At 41.4% G+C, this 22,618-nt stretch overlaps 1 protein-coding gene across 2 annotated transcripts in view; it reads right to left on the bottom strand.

The window, feature by feature from the left end:
• The window catches only part of ASTN1 (astrotactin 1), a gene marked incomplete at both ends in the record, with an annotated part of 323,470 nt that extends 303,268 nt beyond the window's left edge, over positions 1-20,202 (bottom strand). For both annotated transcript variants that reach the window (XM_082865541.1, XM_082865542.1), the window contains one exon: positions 19,920-20,202. In XM_082865541.1, the coding sequence (XP_082721667.1) occupies positions 19,920-20,202 (283 nt within the window). The remainder of the gene's footprint in view (positions 1-19,919) is intronic.
• Between the last annotated feature and the right edge of the window lie 2,416 nt (positions 20,203-22,618).

The raw sequence follows: 22,618 nt of genomic DNA, 5'->3' as shown, positions 1-22,618 counted from the left end.
TCTTACTTGCAATGGAAGAGTTCCAAATTAATAGGATGTTATTAATCAGAGATGGTGCTAGAGATAGAGGAACCAGATCATGGAGTACCTTTCATGCTTTGCTAAGAATCCCAAGCATCTCCAGCAGGTTCTGGGAGTCACTGCAGTATTGTAAGCTGGGAAATAGCAAGGCTCTTGAAGTTGCCACCAGCTGATTTTGGAAAAACTCTTTCTACTTTCATGTCCTGGCCACACTGGCTTTCTTTCAGTTTTATAACATACCTCTCTACCTCTAAAGAGTTGGTACAATACCCAAGAAAGGAAGGAGATGAATTCAGTGAAGATCAGCAGTGACAAATGCAACAGTGCACCATTAAGATAAGGATAGAAGAGTATTCCTTGGATTTAACATTAAGGGGTCAACGGCGACTTCAATGCAGTGAAGCAGACAGGAAGCCAAAAGCCATTGTGATCAGGGAGAGACTGATAAGGTCATCACTAAGAGGGTATACAAGTAAGTGGATGATTTTTTTTAAGATAGGAGAAACATGAATATATTGATAGGCTGGTGGGAAAGATCTAGGAAAAAGAGGGAGAAAAAGGTAAAGCTCTACAAAAGAGGAATGAAAAAGACAGTGAGGCCCCAGAAGAGAAAGAATTCTTGGTTCTATAAAGACAGGATTGCGTCTTTTTATTTCTCATTGCATCCTGAGAGCCTAGTATCATGACTGGTACTTAGCAGCTGCTCAAAAAATACTGGAAGTTGGAGATGAGAAGGTAAGAAGGAGTATGGAAGTGGGTCTACAAATTTGAGAGTTGGGGTGTATAGAAAGTATGCTTGACAGTCTCAATATTTTAGGTAAAGTTATGAGGCAAGGTCTTATGCTAAGTGTAAAGATGTAGATATTAAGTTGGGAGCTTAATTGTCTTATTAAAGGTTTGAGATGGTCACTGAGGGCAATGAAAAGAGAGGTTTATCAAGAACAATAAAAATTAATAAGCAATGTTTAGGACCAAACTGAGATTAGAACCTAGATATTTATAGTACCTCAAATCCATGCAAAAGGGAATATTTATACACAGATCTCAGCACTCAGTCTGTGGATACAAGTAAAGCATGTGGATTTAGGGGAACATTTGGACATTCAACTGGTAGATGTTGTATAATGACAGGAAGCAATGAAACTGAGGATTCTGATCAAAAGGTACTTCAGGAAAAGGAGGAGATGCCAGAAACATTCTAATAGACATGGGGGAAATAAAAAGATCAATGAAATGGTGAATTTCAAAGGACCAAAGATCAGTCAAAGGGAACAGGAGAGCATGAGAGCTGGAAAGAAGAATTTGTGGTCTGACTAGGACCAGTTTCAGAGTTGGAGAGTTCTGGGGATGAGGGGTTGTGACCAAAGTTATGGGTGAATAAACTGGAGTTTTGTTGGTCAATGGAGTTATAGGAGTCAAGGAATTATAAAGTAGGAAATTGGATGCATTGTCTACATCAGGGGTTGACAAACTGTGGTCTGTGGGCCACTTGCCTATTTTTAAAAATAAAGTTTTAATGGAACACAGCCATATCCACTTATTTACATATTGTCTATGGCTGCCTTTCTGCTACAAAGATATATTTGAGCAGTTGCAATGGAGATGACATGGCCTGAAAAGCCTAAAATATTTACTAGCTTGTCCTTTAAGAATAGGTATGTTGAACCAGGTCTACATGGTTAATGATATGGCCTTGGGTAAAGAGAGCAAAACCAGAGGGGCAGTGCCAAGCTCATTAGTGAAAGGCCTGGAAGCTGATACATGGAGACAACTAGGAGGGGCAGAAGGTGATGAACCTGAAGATGTGTACTTCCAAAAAGGAGGTGTTGGGGCTTCCCTGGTGGCGCAGTGGTTGAGAGTCTGCCTGCTAATGCAGGGGACACGGGTTCGAGCCCTGGTCTGGGAAAATCCCACATGCCGCGGAGCAACTAGGCCCGTGAGCCACAACTACTGAGCCTGCGCGTCTGGAGCTTGTGCTCCGCAACAAGAGAGGCCACGATAGTGAGAGGCCCGCGCACCGCGATGAGGAGTGGGCTCCGCTCGCCGCAACTAGAGAAAGCCCTCGCACAGAAACGAAGACCCAACACAGCAAAAATAAATTAATTAATGATTTTTTCTTTTTTTTTAAAAAGGAGGTGTTTCCTGAAAGGAGAGTAGAATTGTATGGTCTAAAAGGGTGGTTGTTAACTTTGAGATCCTTGTGACAAAGACTGCTAATGTCCCCCAAAATCTTTGCCTTACCTTGCCCTCCTTCCCCACCCCTGCTCCTCCTCCTTCCCTTCCCCCTCCTACTCCTTCTTCTTCCCTCTCTCCCTCTGTCTGTCTCTCTCTCTCATTTAACTTGAGCACATGGCCACCCAGCTAAGGATGTATTTCCCAGCATCATTTGCCAAGATTTGGCCCATGTAAACAATGACATGGGAGTAGACAGGATATGTACAATTTTTGCTTCATTTGCTTAAATTAAAAAAAAAAAAAAACTATGAAAATTGTTACCCAGGACTTCTGCCCTTCTCCTTCGTATGAGCTAAAACACACATGCTGGTGAGCCTGCTTTTATGTGTGGCACAACGACTTGGAGATTGGCAGAACAACAAGATGAAAGGGTTCTGGATTTATGAACCACTGCAGGGAGTGCAGCTGCCCTTCCAAACTTAACCACTCACCTTGGAGCTGTCAGCATCCGAGAGTAAACTTTTCTTCTTTAAGTCATGTTATTAAGGTATCTTTGTTCCAGAAGGTTAACCCGTTTCCTACTTATAGTACCCCCTTTAAAATCTGATTTAAGCTATGGACTCACTTTCTAAGAAACTGCACTTACACATAACGTTTATACACATAGACTCTGGAGCCCCTACATGGTCCTAAGGCTAAGAACACTTGATATAGAAGCATCAGTGAAGAAAACAGGAAATGGCCACTCCTCCCACACACTGGGGAACATTCTGAGAAAGTGTCCAGAAGGATACTTTTCAATAAAGTAGCCACTCTTTGCCATTGCACCTTTTCAGGTTATATCGATGATTAGTGCTAGACTGAAAAGAGCCAGCCAGAGAACGCTAGAAAGGAACGGAGAAGGGACATGGGAAGGAGAATAAGGCCAAGGCACAGGATGAGATTACGATGGGGAAAAATGAGTGAGAGAGAATTTTAATTCTCAGAATTCATATTTGGAGGAAAAGTAGATACCTAGAAGATGACAGGACAATCTGAAGTCATCAGTCAAGGCCATTAAAAGTACACAGACTTTCACTGCACAACTCTAGGTGATGCTAGGTGTACATAGATTTCAATGGGAACAGTGCCTCATGGAGCTATATAGTATGGTGGATTCCCTGTGAGTATTCCCCTCACTACTTAGAATTATAAAAACTACCTAGGAACTGGCAAGAGTAAAAGAACTCACTGGATGTTTCTTCGGTTTACATACTCAGCTTCATGCCCCTTCAACCAAAGGTTGCCAACTTTGACATGAGTGCCAAACGTGACACTTAAATATAACTATACTGCACATCCTTTCACCCATTTTGGTTTTTACATTTTCTACTTCCTGTTTCCTTAGGCTAGAGGTCATAATTTCTTTTCCAAACTTAGAACCCCCGATTTAGCAGACTAAATCCCACCATCCTTTGAATCTCAACTTACACCATTGTCTTTGGAAGGAATTCCCTATTATTCTGTCTGACTTAGTTAGTTGTTCATTATTTACCAACAAAGTAATCAGTTCTTGATTCAGTCATTACACTCACCATACTGTATGGTACAGTGGTTAAGATTACAAACTCTGGGCTTCCCTGGTGGTGCAGTGGTTGAGAATCCGCCTGCCAATGCAGGGGACACGGGTTCGAGCTCTGGTCTGGGAAGATCCCACATGCCGCGGAGCAACTAGGCCCGTGAGCCACAACTACTGAGCCTGCGCATCTGGAGCCTGTGCTCCGCAAAAAGAGAGGCCGCGACAGTGAGAAGCCCGCGCACCGGGATGAAGAGTGGCCCCCCGCTCGCCACAGCTAGAGAAAGCCCTCGCACAGAAACGAAGACCCAACACAGCCAAACATAAATCAATAAATTAAAAAAAAAAAAAGATTACAAACTCTACAGATAATTGCAGTGCTATCTAAATTGTGCTAGAGCAAACGAAGAGGGGAAACTTGACAATTATTTTTATTAAAAAATGTAAATGTATCAAATGTAAAATAGGTGACAAATTCTGACAAAGATTACACACACAAAAAAAGAAAATCTATGACTAATCTCACTTAGGAATATTGATGCAAAATATCCATAATAAAATATTAGCAAACAGAATCCAACAGCATATTAAAGGCATAATTTATCATTTACCATATACAAGTTGTTTCAGGAATGCAAAGATGGTTCAGCATTAGAAAGTCTATTTATACCATTTATCCTTTTAATAAATCTAAGGAGAAAAATCATATGATTATCTCTATAGATACTAAAAAAATATTTTTAATTTTTTAAAAATCATTTTTGATAGGGAAAAAACACTCAATTCTTTCCTAACATGGTCATTTTTATTTACCTTAACCCAAAAGCCATTATCATAATTGTAAGACAGCAGTGTTATGTGCCATTAAAGTTAGGAAAAGAGACGAATTCACATTATTGAATGTGAATTCACATTCTTCTTTGCCCTTATATTGGAATTAGTACCAGAACCAGTACCAGTGAGAATGAAATTAGAGGTAAAAAACTTAAAGGAAGGATATAAAATTATCAGTATTTGCATATAATATGTCTAAAAATTCAGGAGAAGCAACTGATACCCTACTATGGCTAGAGATTCAGTAAGGTAATGGAGGTTGAAATTAACACAAACATCAGTAGGTTTCATATATATAAACATAATTGTTGAGAATATATATAAAGAAAATACTCCTTTTACAAAACCACAAAATGATAAAATACCTAGAAGGAAATCTAATAAGAGATGCGCAAGAACTAGATGAGGGGGCAAAAAGCCTTTAAAACTCTATGAAAGTACAGACTAGAAGACTTGAATAAATACAGACATACTAAGTTCTTAAACAGAAAAACTTAACATTATAAGGATTTAATTAATTCCCCCTTAGTTAATTTAATGGGATTTCAAGCAAAAAAATTACTAGTGTTTGTTTTTCTTGATGTTTTATATGTATATACATATATATGTGTGTGTGTGTGTGTGTGTGTGTGTGTGTGTGTGTATTTATTTATTTATTTATTTATTTAGAACTACACAAGCTTCTTTGAAAGTTTATATTAAAAAAAAAAAGAAGAATGCTTAGGAGAATTCTGAAAAAGAATAGTAGCAAAAGTGACTACTCCTACCAAATATTGAAACATCTACAGAGCTTCAATAATTAAAACAATACGGTAGGCACATGAATAGCTATATGTAGTAATAGAACAGAAGTTCAGATAAACTTAAATATACTAAAGAATTTACTGTAAGACAAAGGTGATGCCTCAAGTCTGAGGGGAAGGCACAAACTACTTAATAAATGACACTGAGGCATCTGAGTAACTCTCTGAGGAGCTAACGTTAGCACTTCATACAGTACATCTGGATAAGGTGTTATATCTCATAGTGTACACCAGAATAAGTTCAAAATATAGCAAATATTTAAATGTAACAAATGAAACCACTAGAGTATGAGAACAGAAAGTAATAAATCCTTTTATAATCCTAAAGTGAGGAAAAACTTCTCTAAAGTGAGGAAGAACTTCCCCTAAGACTTAAGGTGTAGAAGCCAAAAATAAATAATTAATAATTAAAACACATAAAATCTAAAAGCTTCTGGAAAACCAACCAGCCAACCAACTAAACAAAAATACAGGTGAAATCAAGAGACATAACATCCATCTGAGGAAAACAAATTCTTTATCATTCATATTACAATCAAGGGGATAAGTGCCTTAGTATTTTAAAGTGCTGCTAAAAATGCAGAGTGAAATCACACAATGAGTTATCACTTTACACGTAGTGGATTGACAAAAATGAGCACACCGGACAATGGGGATATAGGAACTCTCAAATACCACTGATGAGAGTGTACACCGGGGCAGCCATTCTGAGCACAATCTGATGGTACTTAGTCAAATTAAGTGTACATAATCTTTATGAACCAGCAATTCTACTCCTGCTGTATATCCCAGAGAAACTTTCACAATGATCCTTGAGGAAATTTAGTTAAAGTAACAATAACATGAGCACACAAAAAACTATCCACATTTCACAAGAACATGTTTAAAAAAAGATACATATTGAAAAAATTAGAGTGTTGGCCTGTGAGGAAGGGCAGCTGGAAATTGGAGGTAAGGATAAAGAGAAACAAACAAGTGAGCCACTGGAAGGAGGAAGGCTTTCACAGACCTATGATAAAATATATTTTGGATTCAGGTGTATGATCAACTCAAACCTCTCCATTGAGATTCCAAAAACAAAACAAAACAAAAAAGCCAGCACACAAAGAAGACATATGCTAATATTTATAGCACTATTATTCTTAATTGTTAAAAACTGGAAGCAACCAATATGTCTTTCAACAGGTGAATGGATAAACAAACTGTGGTACATCCACACCACATAATATTATTCAGCACTAAAACAAATGAGCTGACAAGCCATAAAAAAACATATGAATGAATCTTAAATGCATAACGCTAAGTGAATGCAGCAAGTCTGAAAAGGCCACATACTGTGTAATTCCAACTACATGACATTCTGGAAGAGGCAAAACAATAGTGAGAGTAAAAGCTCAGCGGTTGCCAGAGTTTGGAGTAATGAAGAAAGGGTTGAATAGGCATAGGCAAAGAGTGAAGAATTTTGTAGGGCAGTACAACTATTTTGTATGATAATATAATTTTGGATATATGACAGTGTGTATTTGTTAAAAACCCATAAAACTTTAGAGCACAAAGAGCCAACACTGAAGTTTACAAACTAAGAGAAAACATTTAGGAGGTTGGGTGATGCCAGGATGGAATGCAGAAAGTGACAAAACACTAACTGTATATTAAATACATGAAGCAACTTCACTGCGGGGTGAGGTGGTAAAGATGCTGACCTAAGTAACTATCTTTACAAAGTAACTAAGTATCTAAGAAAACGAGTGGAAGGGGGACCTTCAAGATGGCAGAGGATTAAGACGTGCAGATAAATTTCCTCCCCACAAATACATCAAAGACACATCTACAAGTGGAACAACTCCTACAGAAGACCTACTGAACGCTGGCAGAAGACCTCAGACTTCCCCAAAGGCAAGAAAATACCCATGTACCGGGGTAGGGCAAAAAGAAAAAAGAGAAACAAAAGAATAGTGATGGGACTTGCACCTCTAGGTGGGAGCTGTGAAGGAGGAAAAGGTTCCACTCACTAGGAAGCCCCTTCACTGGCGGAGATGGGGGGGTGGAGGGGGGGAAGCTTCGGAGCTACGGAGGAGAACACAGCAACAGGGCTGCATAGGGCAAGACGGAGAGCTTCCCGCACAGAGGATCGGTGCCGACCAGCACTCACCAGCCTGAGACACTTGTCTGCTCACCCACTGGGGCAGGTGGGGGCTGGGAAATGAGGCGTGGGCTTCGGAGGTCAGATCCCAGGGAGAGGACTGGGGTTCACTGTGTGAAGACAGCCTGAGGGTGCTAGTGTGCCACAGCTAGCCAGGAGGGAGTCTGGGAAAAAGTCTGGACTTGCCGAAGAGGCAACAGACCATTGTTTTGGGGTACGTGAGGAGAGGGGATTCCTTCCCCGTCTGCCCACAGAAAGCAGAGCACTGCCTAAACGAGCTCCAGAGACGGGCATGAGCCCATCTCAGCACGGACCCCAGAGAAGTGCATGAAAATCTAACACTGCTGCACAGCTATCAGCATGGACCCCAGAAACAGGCATGAAAATCTAACGCTGCTGCAGCCACCAAGAATCCTGTGTGCAAGCACAGGTCACTATCCACACACCCCTGCCCCCCTCCAGGAGCCTGTGCAGCCCGCCACTGCCAGGGGCCCGTGATCCAGGGACAACTTCCCTGGGAGAACACACAGCATGCCTCAGGCAGTTGCAACGTCACGCCAACCTCTGCCACCACAGGCTCACCCCGCATTCCAGTTATGACTACAGTAGCCCTCCTGCCCCACGACCTGAGGGAACAAGAGACCCCTAAACAGCCACTGCTTGAACCCCCTCTTGTCTGAGTGGGGAAAAGACGCCTGAGGGCGACCTACATGCAGAGGTGGGGCCAAACCCAAAGCTGAACCCCAGGAGCTGTGCAAACAAAGAAGAGAAAGGGAAATCTCTCCCTGCAGACTCAGGAGCAGCGGATTAAATCCCCACAATCAACTTGATGTACACTGCGTCCTGGAATACCTGAACAGACAACATATCGTCCCGAAATTGAGGCAGTGGACTTTGGGAGCAACTGTAGACTTGGGGTTTGCCGAATGCTACTGATTTGTTTCGGATTTTTATGTTTATCTTAGTTTAGTTCTTAGGGCTTCTTATCATTGGTGGATTTGTTTATTGATTTGGTTGCTCTTTGTTTAAGTATTATTATTTTTTTATGTTAATAATTTAATTTTTTTATTTATTATTTCTTTAATTTTTTTTTCCTTCTTATTTTCACCCTTTTCTTCTGAGATGTATGGCTGACAGGGTCTTGGTGCTCTGGCCTGATGTCAGGCCTAAGCATCTGAGGTGGGAGAGCCAAGTTCAGGATATTGGACCACCAAGGACCTCCCGGCCCCACGTAACATCAATCGGCGAGAGCTCTCCCAGAAATGTCCGTCTCAACGCAAAGACCCACCTCCACCCAACGGCCAAAAAGCTCCAGTGCTGCATGCCTCATGCCAAACACCTCGCAAGACAGGAACACAACCCCACCCATTAGCAGAGACGCAGCCTACAATCACAATAAGTTCACAGACACCCAAAAACACACCACCAGACAGAGTCCTGACCACCAGAAAGACAAGATCCAGCCTCATCCACCAGAACACAGGCACCAGTGCACTCGACCAGGAAGCCTACACAACCCACTGAACCAACCTTACCCACTACGGGCAGACACCAAAAACAACGGGAACTACAAACCTGCAACCTGCAAAAAGGAGACCGCAAACACAGTCAGTTAAGCAAAATGAGAAGACAGAGAAACATGCAGCAGATGAAGGAGCAAGGTAAAAACCCACCAGGCCAAACAAATGTAGAGGAAATAGGCAGTCTACCTGAAAAAGAATTCAGAGTAATGAGAGTAAAAATGATCCAAAATCATGGAACTAGAATGGAGAAAATACAAGGAACGTTTAACAAGGACCTAGAAGAAAAGAGCAAACAAACAATGATGAACAACACAATAAATGAAATAAAAAATTCTCTAGAAGGAATCAATAGCAGAATAACTGTGGCAGAAGAACGGATAAGTGATCTGGAAGACAAAATAGGGGAAATAATTACCACAGAGCAGAATAAAGAAAAAAGAATGAAAAGAATTGAGGACACTCTCAGAGATCTCTGAGACAACATTAAACATACCAACATTCGAATTATAAGAGTCCCAGAAGAAGAAGAGAAAAAGAAAGGGTCTGAAAATATTTGAAGAGATTATAGTTGAAAAATTCCCTAATATGGGAAAGGAAACAGTCAATCAAGTCCAGGAAGTGCAGAGAGTCCCATACAGGATAAATCCAAGGAGAAACACGCCAAGACACATATTAATCAAACTATCAAAAATTAAATACAAAGAAAAAATACTAAAAGCAGCAAGGGAAAAGCAACAGATAATATACAAGGGGATCCCCATAAGGTTAACAGCTGATCTTTCAGCAGAAACTCTGCAAGCCACAAGGGAGTGGCAGGACATATTTAAAGTGATGAAAGGGAAAAACTTACAACCAAGATGACTATCCCCAGCAAGGATCTCATTCAGATTTGACAGAGAAATTAAAACCCTTACAGACAACCAAAAACTGAGAGAATTGAGCACCATCAAACCAGCTTTACAACAAATGCTGAAGGAACTTCTCTAGGAAGGAAACACAAGAGAAGGAAAAGACCTACAATACAAACCCAAAACAATTAAGAAAATGGTAATAGGAACATAAATATTGATAATTACCTTAAATGTAAATGGATTAAATGCTCCAACCAAAAGTCATACACTGGCTGAATGGACACAAAAAGAAGACCCATATATATGCTGTCTACAAGAGACCCACTTCAGACCTAGGGACACATACGGACTGAAAGTGAGGGGATGGAAAAAAGATATTCCATGCAAATGAATATCAAAAGAGAGCTGTAGTAGCAATTCTCATATTAGACAAAATCAACTTTAAAATAAAGACTATTACAAGATACAAAGAAGGACACTACATAATGATCAAGGGATCAATCCAAAAAGAAGATATAACAATTGTAAATACTTGCGCACCCAACAGAGGAGCACCTCAATAAGAAAGGCAAATGCTAAAAGCCATAAAGGGAAAATTGACAGTAACACAAAAATATTAAAAACAACAGAATACACTTTCTGCTCAAGTGCTCATGCAACATTCTCCAAGATATATCATATCTTGGATCACAAATCAAGCCTTCGTAAATTTAGGAAAATTGATATCATATCAAGTAACTTTTCTAACCACAACACTGTGAGACGAGATATTAATTACAGGAAGAAAACTGTAAAAAATACAAACAAAAGGAGACTAAACAATATGCTACTAAATAACCAAGAAGTCACTGAAAAAATCAAAGAGAAAATCAAAAAATACCTAGAAACAAATGGCAAAGAAACACGTTGGCCAAAAACATATGGGATGCAGCCAAAGCAGTTCTAAGAGGGAAGTTTAGAGCAATACAATCCTACCTCGAGAAACAAGGAAAATCTCACATAAACACCCTAAGCTTACACCTAAAGCAATTAGAGAAAGAAGAACAAAAAAACCCAAAGTTAGCAGAAGGAAAGCATAAATATCAGATCAGAGGTCAGTGAAAAAGAAATGAAGAAAACAATAGCAAAGGTCAATAAAACTAAAAGCTGGTTCTTTGAGAAGATAAACAAAATTGATAAACCATTAGCCAGACTCATCAAGAAGAAAAGGGAGAATATTCAAATCAACAGAATTAGAAATGAAAAAGGAGAAGTAACAACTGACACTGCAGAAATACAAAGGATCATGCGAGATTATTACAAGCAACTATATACCAATAAAATGGACAACCTGGAAGAAATGGACACTTGCTTAGAAAAGCACAACCTTCCGAGACTGAACCAGGAAGAAATAGAAAATATAAACAGACCAATCACAAGCACTGAAATTGAAACTGTGATGAAAAATCTTCCAAAAACAAAAGCCCAGGACCAGATGGCTTCACAGGCAAACTCCATCATTTAGAGAAGAGCTAACACCTATCTTTCTCAAATTCTTCGAAAATATAGCAGAGGGAGAAACACTCCCAAACTCATTCTACGAGGCCACCATCAACCTGATACCAAAACGAGATGAAGATGTCACAAAAAAAGAAAACTACAGGGCTTCCCTGGTGGCGCAGTGGTTGAGAGTCCACCTGCCAATGCAGGGGATGCGGGTCCGTGCCCCGGTCCGGGAAGATCCCACATGCCACGGAGCAGCTGGGCCCATGAGCCATGGCCGCGGAGCCTGTGCGTCCGGAGCCTGTTGTCCGCAATGGGAGAGGCCCGCATACCGCAAAAAAAAAAAAAAGAACACTACAGGGCAATATCACTGATGAACATAGATGTAAAAATCCTCAACAAAATACTAGCAAACAGAATCCAACAGCACATTAAAAGGATCATACACCATGACCAAGTGGGGTTTATCCCAGGAGTGTAAGGATTCTTCAATATACAAAAATCAATCAATGTGGTACACCATATTAACAAACTGAAGGAGAAAAACCATATGATAATCTCAGGAGATGTAGAAAAAGCTTCTGACAAAATTCAACACCCAATTATGATAAAAACTCTCCAGAAAGTAGGCAAAGACGGAAACTACCTCAACATAATAAAGGCCATATATGAGAACCCACAGCCAACATCATTCTCAGTGGTGAAAAACTGAAACCATTTCCACTAAGATCAGGAACAAGACAAGGTTGCCCACTCTCACCACTATTATTCAACAGAGTTCTGGAAGTTTTAGCCACAGCAATCAGAGAAGAAAAAGAAATAAAAGCAATCCAAATTGGAAAAGAAGAAGGAAAGCTGTCACTGTTTGCAGATGACATGACACTACACATAGGGAATCCTAAAGATGCTACCAGAAAATTACTAGAGCTAATCAATGAATTTGGTAAAGTAGCAGGGTATAAAATTAATGCACAGAAATCTCTTGCATTCCTATACACTAATGATGAAAAATCTGAAAGAGAAATTAAGGAAACACTCCCATTTACCACTGCAACAAAAAGAATAAAATACCTAGGGATAAATTTACCTAAGGAGACAAATGACCTGTATGCAGAAAACTATAAGACATTGATGAAAGAAATTAAAGATGATACAGACAGATGGAGAGATATACCATGTTCTTGGACTGGAAGAATCAACATTGTGAAAATGACTATACTACCCAAAGCAATCTACAGATTCAATGCAATCCCTATCAAACTACCAATGGCAGTTTTCACAGAACTGGAACAAAAAACTTAACAATTTGTATAGAAACACAAAAGACCCCAAATAGCCAAAGCAATCTTGAGAAAGAAAAACGGAGCTGGAGGAATCAGGCTCCCGGACTTCAGACTGTACTACAAAGCTACAGTAATCAAGACAATATGGTACTGGCACAAAAACAGAAATATAGATCAACAGAACAGGATAGAAAGCCCAGAGAGAAACCCACGCACATATGGTCAGCTTATTTTTGATAAGGAGGCAAGAGTATACAACGGGGAAAAGAGAGCCTCTTCAATAAGTGGCGCTGGGAAAACTGGACAGCTACATGTAAAAGTATGACATTAGAACACTCCCTAACACCATACACAAAAATGAACTCAAAATGGAATAAAGACCTAAATGTAAGGCCAGACACTATAAAACTTTTAGAGGAAAACATAGGTAGAACACTCTATGACATACCTCACAGCAAGATCCTTTATGACCCACCTCCTAGAGAAATGGAAATAAAAACAAAAATAAACAAATGCGACCTAATGAAAATAAAAGGCTTTTGCACAGCAAAGGAAACCATAAACAAGACCAAAAGACAACCCTCAGAATGGGAGAAAATATTTGCAAATGAAGCAACTGACATAGGATTAATCTCCAAAATTTACAAACAGCTCATGCAGCTCAATAACAAAAAAACAAACAACCCAATCCAAAAATGGGCAGAAGACCTAAATGGACATTTCTCCAAAGAAGATATACAGATTGCCAACAAACACATGAAAGGATGCTCAACATCACTAATCATTAGAGAAATGCAAATCAAAACTACAATGAGGTATCACCTCGCACCAGTCAGAATGGCCATCATCAATAAATCTATAAACAATAAATGCTGCAGAGGGTGTGGAGAAAAGGGAACCCTGTTGCATTTTTGGTGGGAATGTAAATTGATACAGCCACTATGGAGAACAATACGGAGGTTCCTTAAAAAACTAATAATAGTATTACCATATGACCCAGCAATCCCACTACTGGGCATATACCCTGAGAAAACCATAATTCAAAAAGAATCACGTACCACAATGTTCATTGCAGCTCTATTTACAATAGCCAGGACATGGAAGCAACCTAAGTGTCCACTGAGAGATAAATGGGTAAAGACGATGTGGCACATATATACAAATGGAATATTACTCAGCCATAAAAAGAAATGAAATTGAGTTATTATTAGTGAGGTGGATGGACCTAGAGTCTGTCATACAGAGTGAAGTAAGTCACAAAGAGAAAAACAAGTACCGTATGCTAACACATATATATGGAATCTAAAAAATCGTTCTGAAGAACCTAGGGGTAGGACAGGAAAAAAGACTCAGACATAGAGAATGGACTTGAGGACACAGGGTTGGGTAAGGGTAAGTGGGACAAAGTGAGAGAGTAGCATTGACATATATACACTAGCAAATGTAAAATAGATAGGTAGTGGGAAGCAGCTGCATAGCACAAAGATCAGCTCGGTGCTTTGTGACCACCTAGAGGGGTGGGATAGGGAGGGCGGGAGGGAGACGCAAGAGGGAGGGGATATGGGGATATGTTTATACGTATAGCTGATTCACTTTGTTATACAGCAGAAACTAACACAACATTGTAAAGCAATTATACTCCAGTAAAGATATTTAAAAAAGAAAAAGAATGAAGAAAAAAAGAATCCAAATTGAGGGACATTCTACAAAATACCTGACAAGTACCCCTCAAAACTGTCAAGGTCATCAAGAACAAGTCTGAGGGCTTCCCTGGTGGCACAGTGGTTGAGAGTCCGCCTGCCGATGCAGGGGACACGGGTTCGTGCCCTGGTCCGGGAAGATCCCACATGCCGTGGAGCGGCTGGGCCCGTGAGCCATGGCCGCTGAGCCTGCGCGTCCGGAGCCTGTGTTCCGCAACGGGAGAGGCCACAACAGTGAGAGGCCCGCGTACCGCAAAAAAAAAAAAAAGAAAAGGGACAAAGAAAGAAAAAAATACATATATATATACATATATATGTGTTTGTATATATATATATATATATTCTATAAAACAAGACCTCAATCTTGCCTCCAAAGATATATAAAGAAATTAAGCTTGTATTTTACTTTTCCTTGAAAAACTTCAATTCAAACCATATCAGTATAGCTAGAAGAGCATTTGAAATGTAAAATTTCTCACTCTTGCATTTAAAATTCCTTTGATGTAAAATGTACAGTTCTGTAGAGAAATAGTATATAACAACCCTCTCAATGCTATAAATTAGTGCATTCTGCTAGTAGGAGTTATATAAGTGCTGAAGACCCTACCTTAAGGCTGCTACTACTCATCCTCCCATGTCTTGGATGGGGCTGCCACTCTATATGAATTTGTTTGCTGTTAACCTAGACAGCTCACTGTAGCAAAGAGCAAAAGGAAGGAAAAGAAACAAATTTTAAAGTTTCTTCTTGAATGCGGAGATGGAGGGATATGTGGGGAAAAAAACTAGGATGCTTCCTATTAGGCCAAGCTCAATGGTGAGTAGAAAACTATGTCTAGTGTTATATTTGAAGCCAATCAAAAAGCTCAGTAACTGCTATTCAAGCAGTGCCACTGGGCTCTGACAGTGAATTCCATGCATAAGATCACCTGATAGAAACTTCAGCGGACTTCGTCAAGAAGCTGAAAGCACAGTGCCTTCCGGATGGCTCCATCTCACAGAAGAACCTGCTGTCTGGGCTTCCCAGTTTGCATTTCTGTGGGGCCCTTCTCAGAAGAGCACTGAACGTGTTATCTTAATCCCCATATACCCTACTTTGTTCACCATGGCTGTGGGTGCCATAACACGCCATAACACATGGCTACCCAGACCTGGAAACTATGAATGAAGTAAGAATTCCCCAATTCTGCTTAGGTAAGTATACCTACTTAGGTAAATATTCCTTGTGAAGTTCACCCTCTTCTGTATTAAGGTGTATGTGAGAAATCATTTGATGGATAGGATGTTCAAAAGGTGTTTACATAGAAACCAAAAAGGACTCCTTTATACAAACTGTGTTTTCCCTATTCTAACCATTGCCAGGGCTCCTTTGATTCAACCATGAAAAACAACAGATTTTGAAAACTTTTAAGGCCTATGAAATAGCAAATAAGAGAAAGACTTAAATGTCATATTAACCTGAGTTCAAGTTACAGATCCATCCATCGTCAGCTATGTAACCCTCAGTAAGTTACTTAACCTCTCCATCCTTACTTTTCTCCACCGTTGGAATAAGTGGAAAGTCTGGAGTTGACACCAGATCTGTCTTCAAAGCCTGTTCTTTTAACCACCACACTGGCCTGCTCCAGACACCTTAAATAGCACCTTGCATGGGGGAACTCACTATATCTCTGCAGGCTGATTGATTTATCTTCAGGTGTACCTCCTTCAATCAATGTCAGCTAAAGCTAAACTCCAAGGCACAGGAGAAATAGCTTTCTTCACTAAGTTTTACACACGCTCAATAGTTGGGTCTGAAACAGAGGAGCATCCCCTTCAAAAAATGATGAGACGGATAAATATGTTCTGTTCACAGCACAGAAAACCACACTTCAGTGCAGAAGCCATACTTCAGGTTAACCAGTTGTCTCAAAATCAAATACGCCACCAAAGCAGGAAAGTCTACTGTTTTCAAAGATGAGACACAAAATTTTAGTTAAGGTATGAAATTTTAATTGGCTAGTTCAGCAAAATTTTATGTTCTCCTGAGAGGGTAATAAGGCCTACGTATCTAAATATCTTGAGTTAGGAATTGCAGTTATTTTCCCATATTATAGAAAGTTTTACAACACTTCTGAAAGCAGGGGTTTAGATCACCTGGCTAAGAGGTACCAGATAAGAACCATAAAGAAGAGGTTCAGCCTTAGTACAATCAATATTCATAGGCAGTATGGCAATCTAGAGATGGCATGACGTGACTAAGAACATTGAAATTCAAAACTATGTGTAGCCAAACAAAACACACTGAAAGTTACATATGGCCCTTTCAGCAGAATCTGCAAATCCTACTTCAGAGAACAGGAGATAACGCCACTCCCTCCACTGCCCCTCAGAGTTACCCTACAAGCAAAATTGACAACAATTTCGAAGGCTGAGATAGCCTCTGCAAGTCAGGCTTCGGTGCTTTCTCTGTCAAGTCAGCCGTCCCCTGCTTGGCTTTTAAGTGGTGAGCCATGTCCCGCCCTACAGAGCCAGGCAGAGTCCTCTGTACTCTCAGACCACCAGGCTAATCTCTGTACTGTGCCATAGGCATGCTAGTCCCACATTCACTCCTACTACCATACTTGGCTCATCCTTTCCATGACCTCAAATGGCTTCACCCTTCCTAGGCCAAGCCCAATCTAACCTATCTTTGATTTTGTTCATTTGTGTGTGCGTGTGTTTATTTTTTTTAATCCATGCAAAGAGCACTGAAGAGGGATGAATGAACTCAAACTACTTTGGTGGGGGTAGGGAAGGCTTCATAGAGAGGTGCCTATGTGTGCAGGGTATAGAAGAATGAATGGCTGCCAAGTGGAGGAGTGGGGAAGACCATTCTAGGCAGAGGGAAGAGCATGTGCAAAGTCTTGAAAGAGTCCTGAAAGCCATGGCAGGCTTGTAGAGATAAGAGGCTGCAGAAGGCTATAGTCAGAAGGAGAACACACTTGTTTGCCTCACTGAGGTATACGACTTGATCCAGGAGACAAAAGGATCTGATTTTGGTCAAGGCCCCTAGTCAAGCCCGTATCTTCCATGGAGTCTGCTCTTGCCATGCAAGTATCTCCTTCCTCCACATTCCTACAGCCCTTGACAACCTTGCCACACAATCAGGTGTTATTACTCACAGCTCTGAGGGCAGAAGCCTTTTATTTTTTTTTAACTTCTGTATCCTAAAAGCACCTAAGAATGTCAAGCAAGTAAATGCTCAGTAAGTTCCCAGGACTGATTGATTCAAATTCCTCTAGGGGGTGGATTAAGCAAACCAGGTTCTAGAGTAAGAGTAGAGAAACCTCTAAATCAAAGTCACTACAGACCTTACTGTTGGCCACAAGTGACAGGATCCAGGATAACAAAAGTTAACTTCAAAAGCAACCACCCTTGACTTCCACGAACTTGGACTCCTTTCTCTTTCTGTCCAGCTTTGCCCCGCTACCCAAGCTGAGATTCACTCCTACTCCCCCTGGGAATACTGGGCCAAAAGGGAAGGTACCAATACATCTCTGGTTCTGAACATACCCCATTAACTGGGAGGGCAGGGGACAATCAATGCATTGAGCAAATGCATCTGGCCCTGAAACGAGAGAGTGTGTCTGCTCCTGCGTGTAAATGCCAAGTTGCAGGAGGTTACCATAGCAACTCCAGCAGGGTGCTGCAGTGGGCAGCTTTGCACAGAGGTGCAGAAAAGCCATTCTTTAACATCTGGGCTTTTGCTGTGCACATTGGACCCTAGCAGCCACATCATGGCTTTAGGCCCTGCTTTGGGATTCTGCAAAAAAGGAACTGGAATTTTGAATACCTGTTAGTCCAATCTTCTTTTTTTTTCATGTATCACACATGTCCCTCTTGATGCACAGTAAACACTGCATGTAGAGCCCAAAATAGGCTCTTTAGAAACATATAATTCCCTATACTCATTCTTACACATGACAATGAACAGATTGTACTTGCACATCAGCATGACTTGAACACAAAATTTACATCCACCGAATAACCCAGCAATTACACATTTTAATCAACAGCGTATCCACAATGTCAGCATTCCCAGCCAGGCCCCAGTTTTTATTGTGTTATTAGTACATTTTTAACGCAAAACTAAATAATGCCATCAAGGCTGTAGGTTGGGCTTAATAGGGTCTACTGAGCTGTTACTCCAGGAACTGTGAACCAACTTTTCAAAGGACCAGGCAATTTTTGAAATTGTTTTTCCACAGGGGCTGGAGAGTGGGGGTTTACTCATCCACTTCTTAATGTTTTATGTCTCATAAGGAAAGAGCATGAAGAGGATGTGAAATAGCATTCCATTTGTGGTTTCAACCTACATACGGCCAACAGGAAGCCATGTCCCTACAAAGTGAACTTTAGTTGGTCGGGCAGTCAATAGATGAAACAGCTTCCTGGACATTTTCACTTTTTTTTCTTGGATCTAGAAACTTACTTGTGGTTATATTTTAATTCTCTCCTGGGCAAAATAAGAATGATTTATAGCAGCAGTGAAGAAATGGATCGCATGGTGGGCGTGCACAGCAGGGTGAGATGGATCTGCACATGGAGAAGTGACGGAAATTTTGGTCAACAAGGTCACATGAACCTGTGGTACTTTGCAAGATGCTGGAGCAGGACTACAGTATCTTTGCAGCTTGGAAGTGAAAAAAGAGGGGTGGATTAGAAGTGATGTAGAAGTTCCAGTATCTGAAGGAGTTTTTGTGACCTAAGGAAATTAAAATAGGGATACCAAGAGAGAGATGCAAATAAATAAACAAAGGAAGGAAGAGCTTCTTGGCCAGGGAGGCTATTCTTTGTGCAGGAATGCCTATCTGTCTAAGGGAGCTGGAGAACAAAGATGCCAGTGTTAACAGACTACAGTTGGATGATTTGTTCATCCAAGGAATTGGAGATGTGGAGGTGTCTGTAAGGAGGTGTCTGTTACATGTAAGCATGGAGGTAGGACTTGCCAGGATGGACACCAGGGGTGTAGGAAACTTCTGTTCTGAAAGAAGGCCAGAGAGTTTCAGCAACCTGGTGACAGAAAAAGAGCTCTCAGTGAGTGAATACTGGAGATTCAGCCAGTGCAATCTGGCCTGCACATACCTGGCTAGGTAGGCACTGGATACCTATTTCTAACTCCTCCAGGGGATGCTGTGGGTGGAGATGGGGGCCCAGGGAGTGTGAAGCAAAGAACTGAGCATGTGGCCTGGGAGTGGGAAAAGGGCTTCTGGGAGGTGAGCTGGGAACTGCCAAGAAGTGCGCTGTCAACGTGCTTCTGAATGAAAGCTGGGAGGTCAAGGCTGGGAACGGTTTCAGAGAGACTCCTGCAACCTGTTCCTTTGGGGCAGGGCGGCTGAGGGGAGGTGGAAGGCCCAGCTTTGAGGCGCCAGTCTGCAAGTCGGTGTGGAGAATGGTCTGGGAATGGGGCGGATCCAGGGAGGTAGGAGTGGGGGAGGGGACGTCGCCGGCGAGTGGGTGTGGAGAGCGAGCCCGAGTGGGGGGGGGGGTGAGGGCGCCGGGCCAGCGCCTCGACCTCCCCCGGGACTCACCCAGCACGAAGTAGGGCAGCTCCGTGTTCTCCAGGTCGTCCACCACGATCATTTCTCCCGGGAAGTCGTTGCGTACCGAGAAGAGGAGCTTGGGCTCGGAGGCCGAGGGGCTGTGCATGATACTCAGGTCGTTCTCGCGCAGGAAAGGCAGCGCCGACACCGTGATGCTCTTCAGCTTGCACTCCAGCTCCTTGGAAGGATCCACGTCGCCCGCGGCCGTGGCCAGCACCGCCGCCGGCCCCCAGCAGCAGGCGAGCAGGGCGCAGAGCCCGGCTAAAGCCATCTTGAGCCCCGGCCGCCTTCCTCCCAGCGCCGCGAAGGTGGGGGAGGCAGCGAGCGGGAGGGAGCGAGCGAGCGAGCGCGGGAGGCGGGGGACGTTGGGGAGGAGATGTGGAGCCGGGAAAGCTCTGGTCCCCGGAATGAGACGCCGCTAGCCTGGTGCAGGGCTTAAGCGCTGATGCCTGGAGAGCCCGCGCTCTTTGTTTCCCAGAGCTGCTTATCTAGGGAAGGGAAAAGAGGGGTGGGGGGAGGTGGGGAGTGGAGAAAAGGAGAAGGAAGGACGTCGAAGGAAAGAGGAAGGGAGCTGAAGATTCTAGGGAATCAGGTCAGTCCCCAGTAGGCTGCAGGTGCTGCCGCCTTTCTCCTCCTTTGCATCCCTCGGCAGGAGCACGCTCCTGGCTATATAAACTACCTGCACAGCTTTTTTTTTTTTTAACCGTTTTTTCAATGCAAAATATTCCCTCTCGCATTATCTTCCAGATGCCTTGGGGAGGACACACACACACACACACACACACACACACACACACACACACACGCACACCCCTTATAAGGTGCTTCCTCAGAGCAGGTGATGGGGGTCTCTAGATCCAAATACGCCCCCAGTTATTTTGTAGATGTAGGTGGTCCCAGTCTTCTTTACCCACTAAAATTGGATTTGTATATTGGATAAGCGTGTACTGGTATAAATGCACGTGTGTATTATTACTCAGCACTAACTTTGCAGAGATATTTAAAGGAAATATTCTGTATGTAGATATACATAGATGGTATGAATAACAAAGAACAGAGCCAGTGTACTGCATACAGTTAAGCAGGAGACCCGAACTTTTATTTGCAATTTCTCTCTGCCTCTTCAGTTTCATTTCTGTTACAAACGTTACCTATGATAAGCAATATAAAGATAATTTGGGGCATGCTATAATTGAGAGAAAAAGTAGAGCTAACTCAAAGAAATGTTGAGCTTTTAGTTTTAGAGAATCCAGTAAACAGAACAGAGCTGGAAGAAAATTTGAGAAAAACAAAGTTTCTAAGCAACCTTAACAAATGGAAAAGGAATAAAAGAATATCCTTGGGCATGGGCCAAGTCAATCCCAGCCCAATCAAGAGTAGAGCAGGGTGGATAACAACAACAACATTAACAACAAAAACCCACATAAATTTTCTTTCCATTAGTGCTGGACAGTGATACCTTAACAAAATAACGACAGTAAACTGTGATAGAAAGGTGATGTTTGTATGTGCTGGTATCTGATGATTAATTGAACTGTCACACGATAACCTATAACTTATTTCAAAAGTTTGCCAAAACTACACAACACTGTAGATCAACTATACTCCAATTTTAAAAAAGTTTGCCTCTCCAACATCATTTATTCAGTGCTGACTTAAATACTAGGTGCTGTAAGACTATGTTATAAATAACTCCTAATCTCTAGGAATTTAATGTACCACCCTCTTCAAAGAGGACCCCCACTTTAGAAACAATTTCATTCTCATTCTAGCTGGTGTCAATTTATTGGCATATGTGAATGTATGTCCTTGAAAAGAATTTTTAAAAGCTTTTGCCATATATTTCACAAGGTTATTCTAGTTGATGAATGGGAATAGAGAAAATGAGGCATATTTAAGGCCATGTTTAAGGAGTGAAAGGCCTGCTTACCAGAAAAGAAGACAAAAATATTTTATTACAAGTTAAGTTTTGTTTTTTTAATTTGACATATCTGAGAACTAACCCAGAGATATATTACCATGTAGCATTGCAAAGTACTGCAAAAACCATTTATCAGCTAATGACCTTTCTAAAACTCATCTTCATAGGAGATACTGCGGGAGAGAAAGACCCCATGATACTTTTTTTGTCTACTCTCTCTAGCAGAAAAAAGCAGTATTAACTTAGTTACTCAAGGTTTACCATTGAAAAATCAGAGCGGATAACAAGAAAATACACTTAGCCTTAGAATGTGAGAAATGGCATGAAACTACCAGATCATCTATTAGTCCAGTCTCTCATTTAACAGATGAGGAAGTTGAGGACAGTGAAATACTGAGGTGTTTTACCCAAGATCAATATGCCAAGAAGGGGTGGGGGAGCTAAGGCCACAAACAAGATTTCTTTGCCTAGGGCTTTCTCCACTACACAGTTATGGGACATCTAGGTGTACCCATGGATAGTCGTTGGACTTAATGGCCCCCAGTAATTCATTCAGTAAACATCTGCATACCTACCATATGCTAAGCATCAGCAGATAGACTGAGCATCAGCAGATTCTAGGAAAAATATTGTTCCTGCTTTTGAGTAGCATATAATCTACTATTGCTTTGAAATCTTTCTCCCCAATTTTCTGATGTGTCTTGAGTCATTTTAGAAAACCCGAGTGAACCATTTGATGTTGATTTTCTAATAAGTCAATATCTAC

The sequence above is a fragment of the Leucopleurus acutus genome (genome assembly GCF_964270905.1).
Source record: "Leucopleurus acutus genome assembly, chromosome: 2".
In the NCBI taxonomy this organism is placed as follows: Eukaryota; Metazoa; Chordata; class Mammalia; order Artiodactyla; family Delphinidae; genus Leucopleurus; species Leucopleurus acutus.
This window is presented reverse-complemented; position numbering and strand designations above follow the sequence as displayed.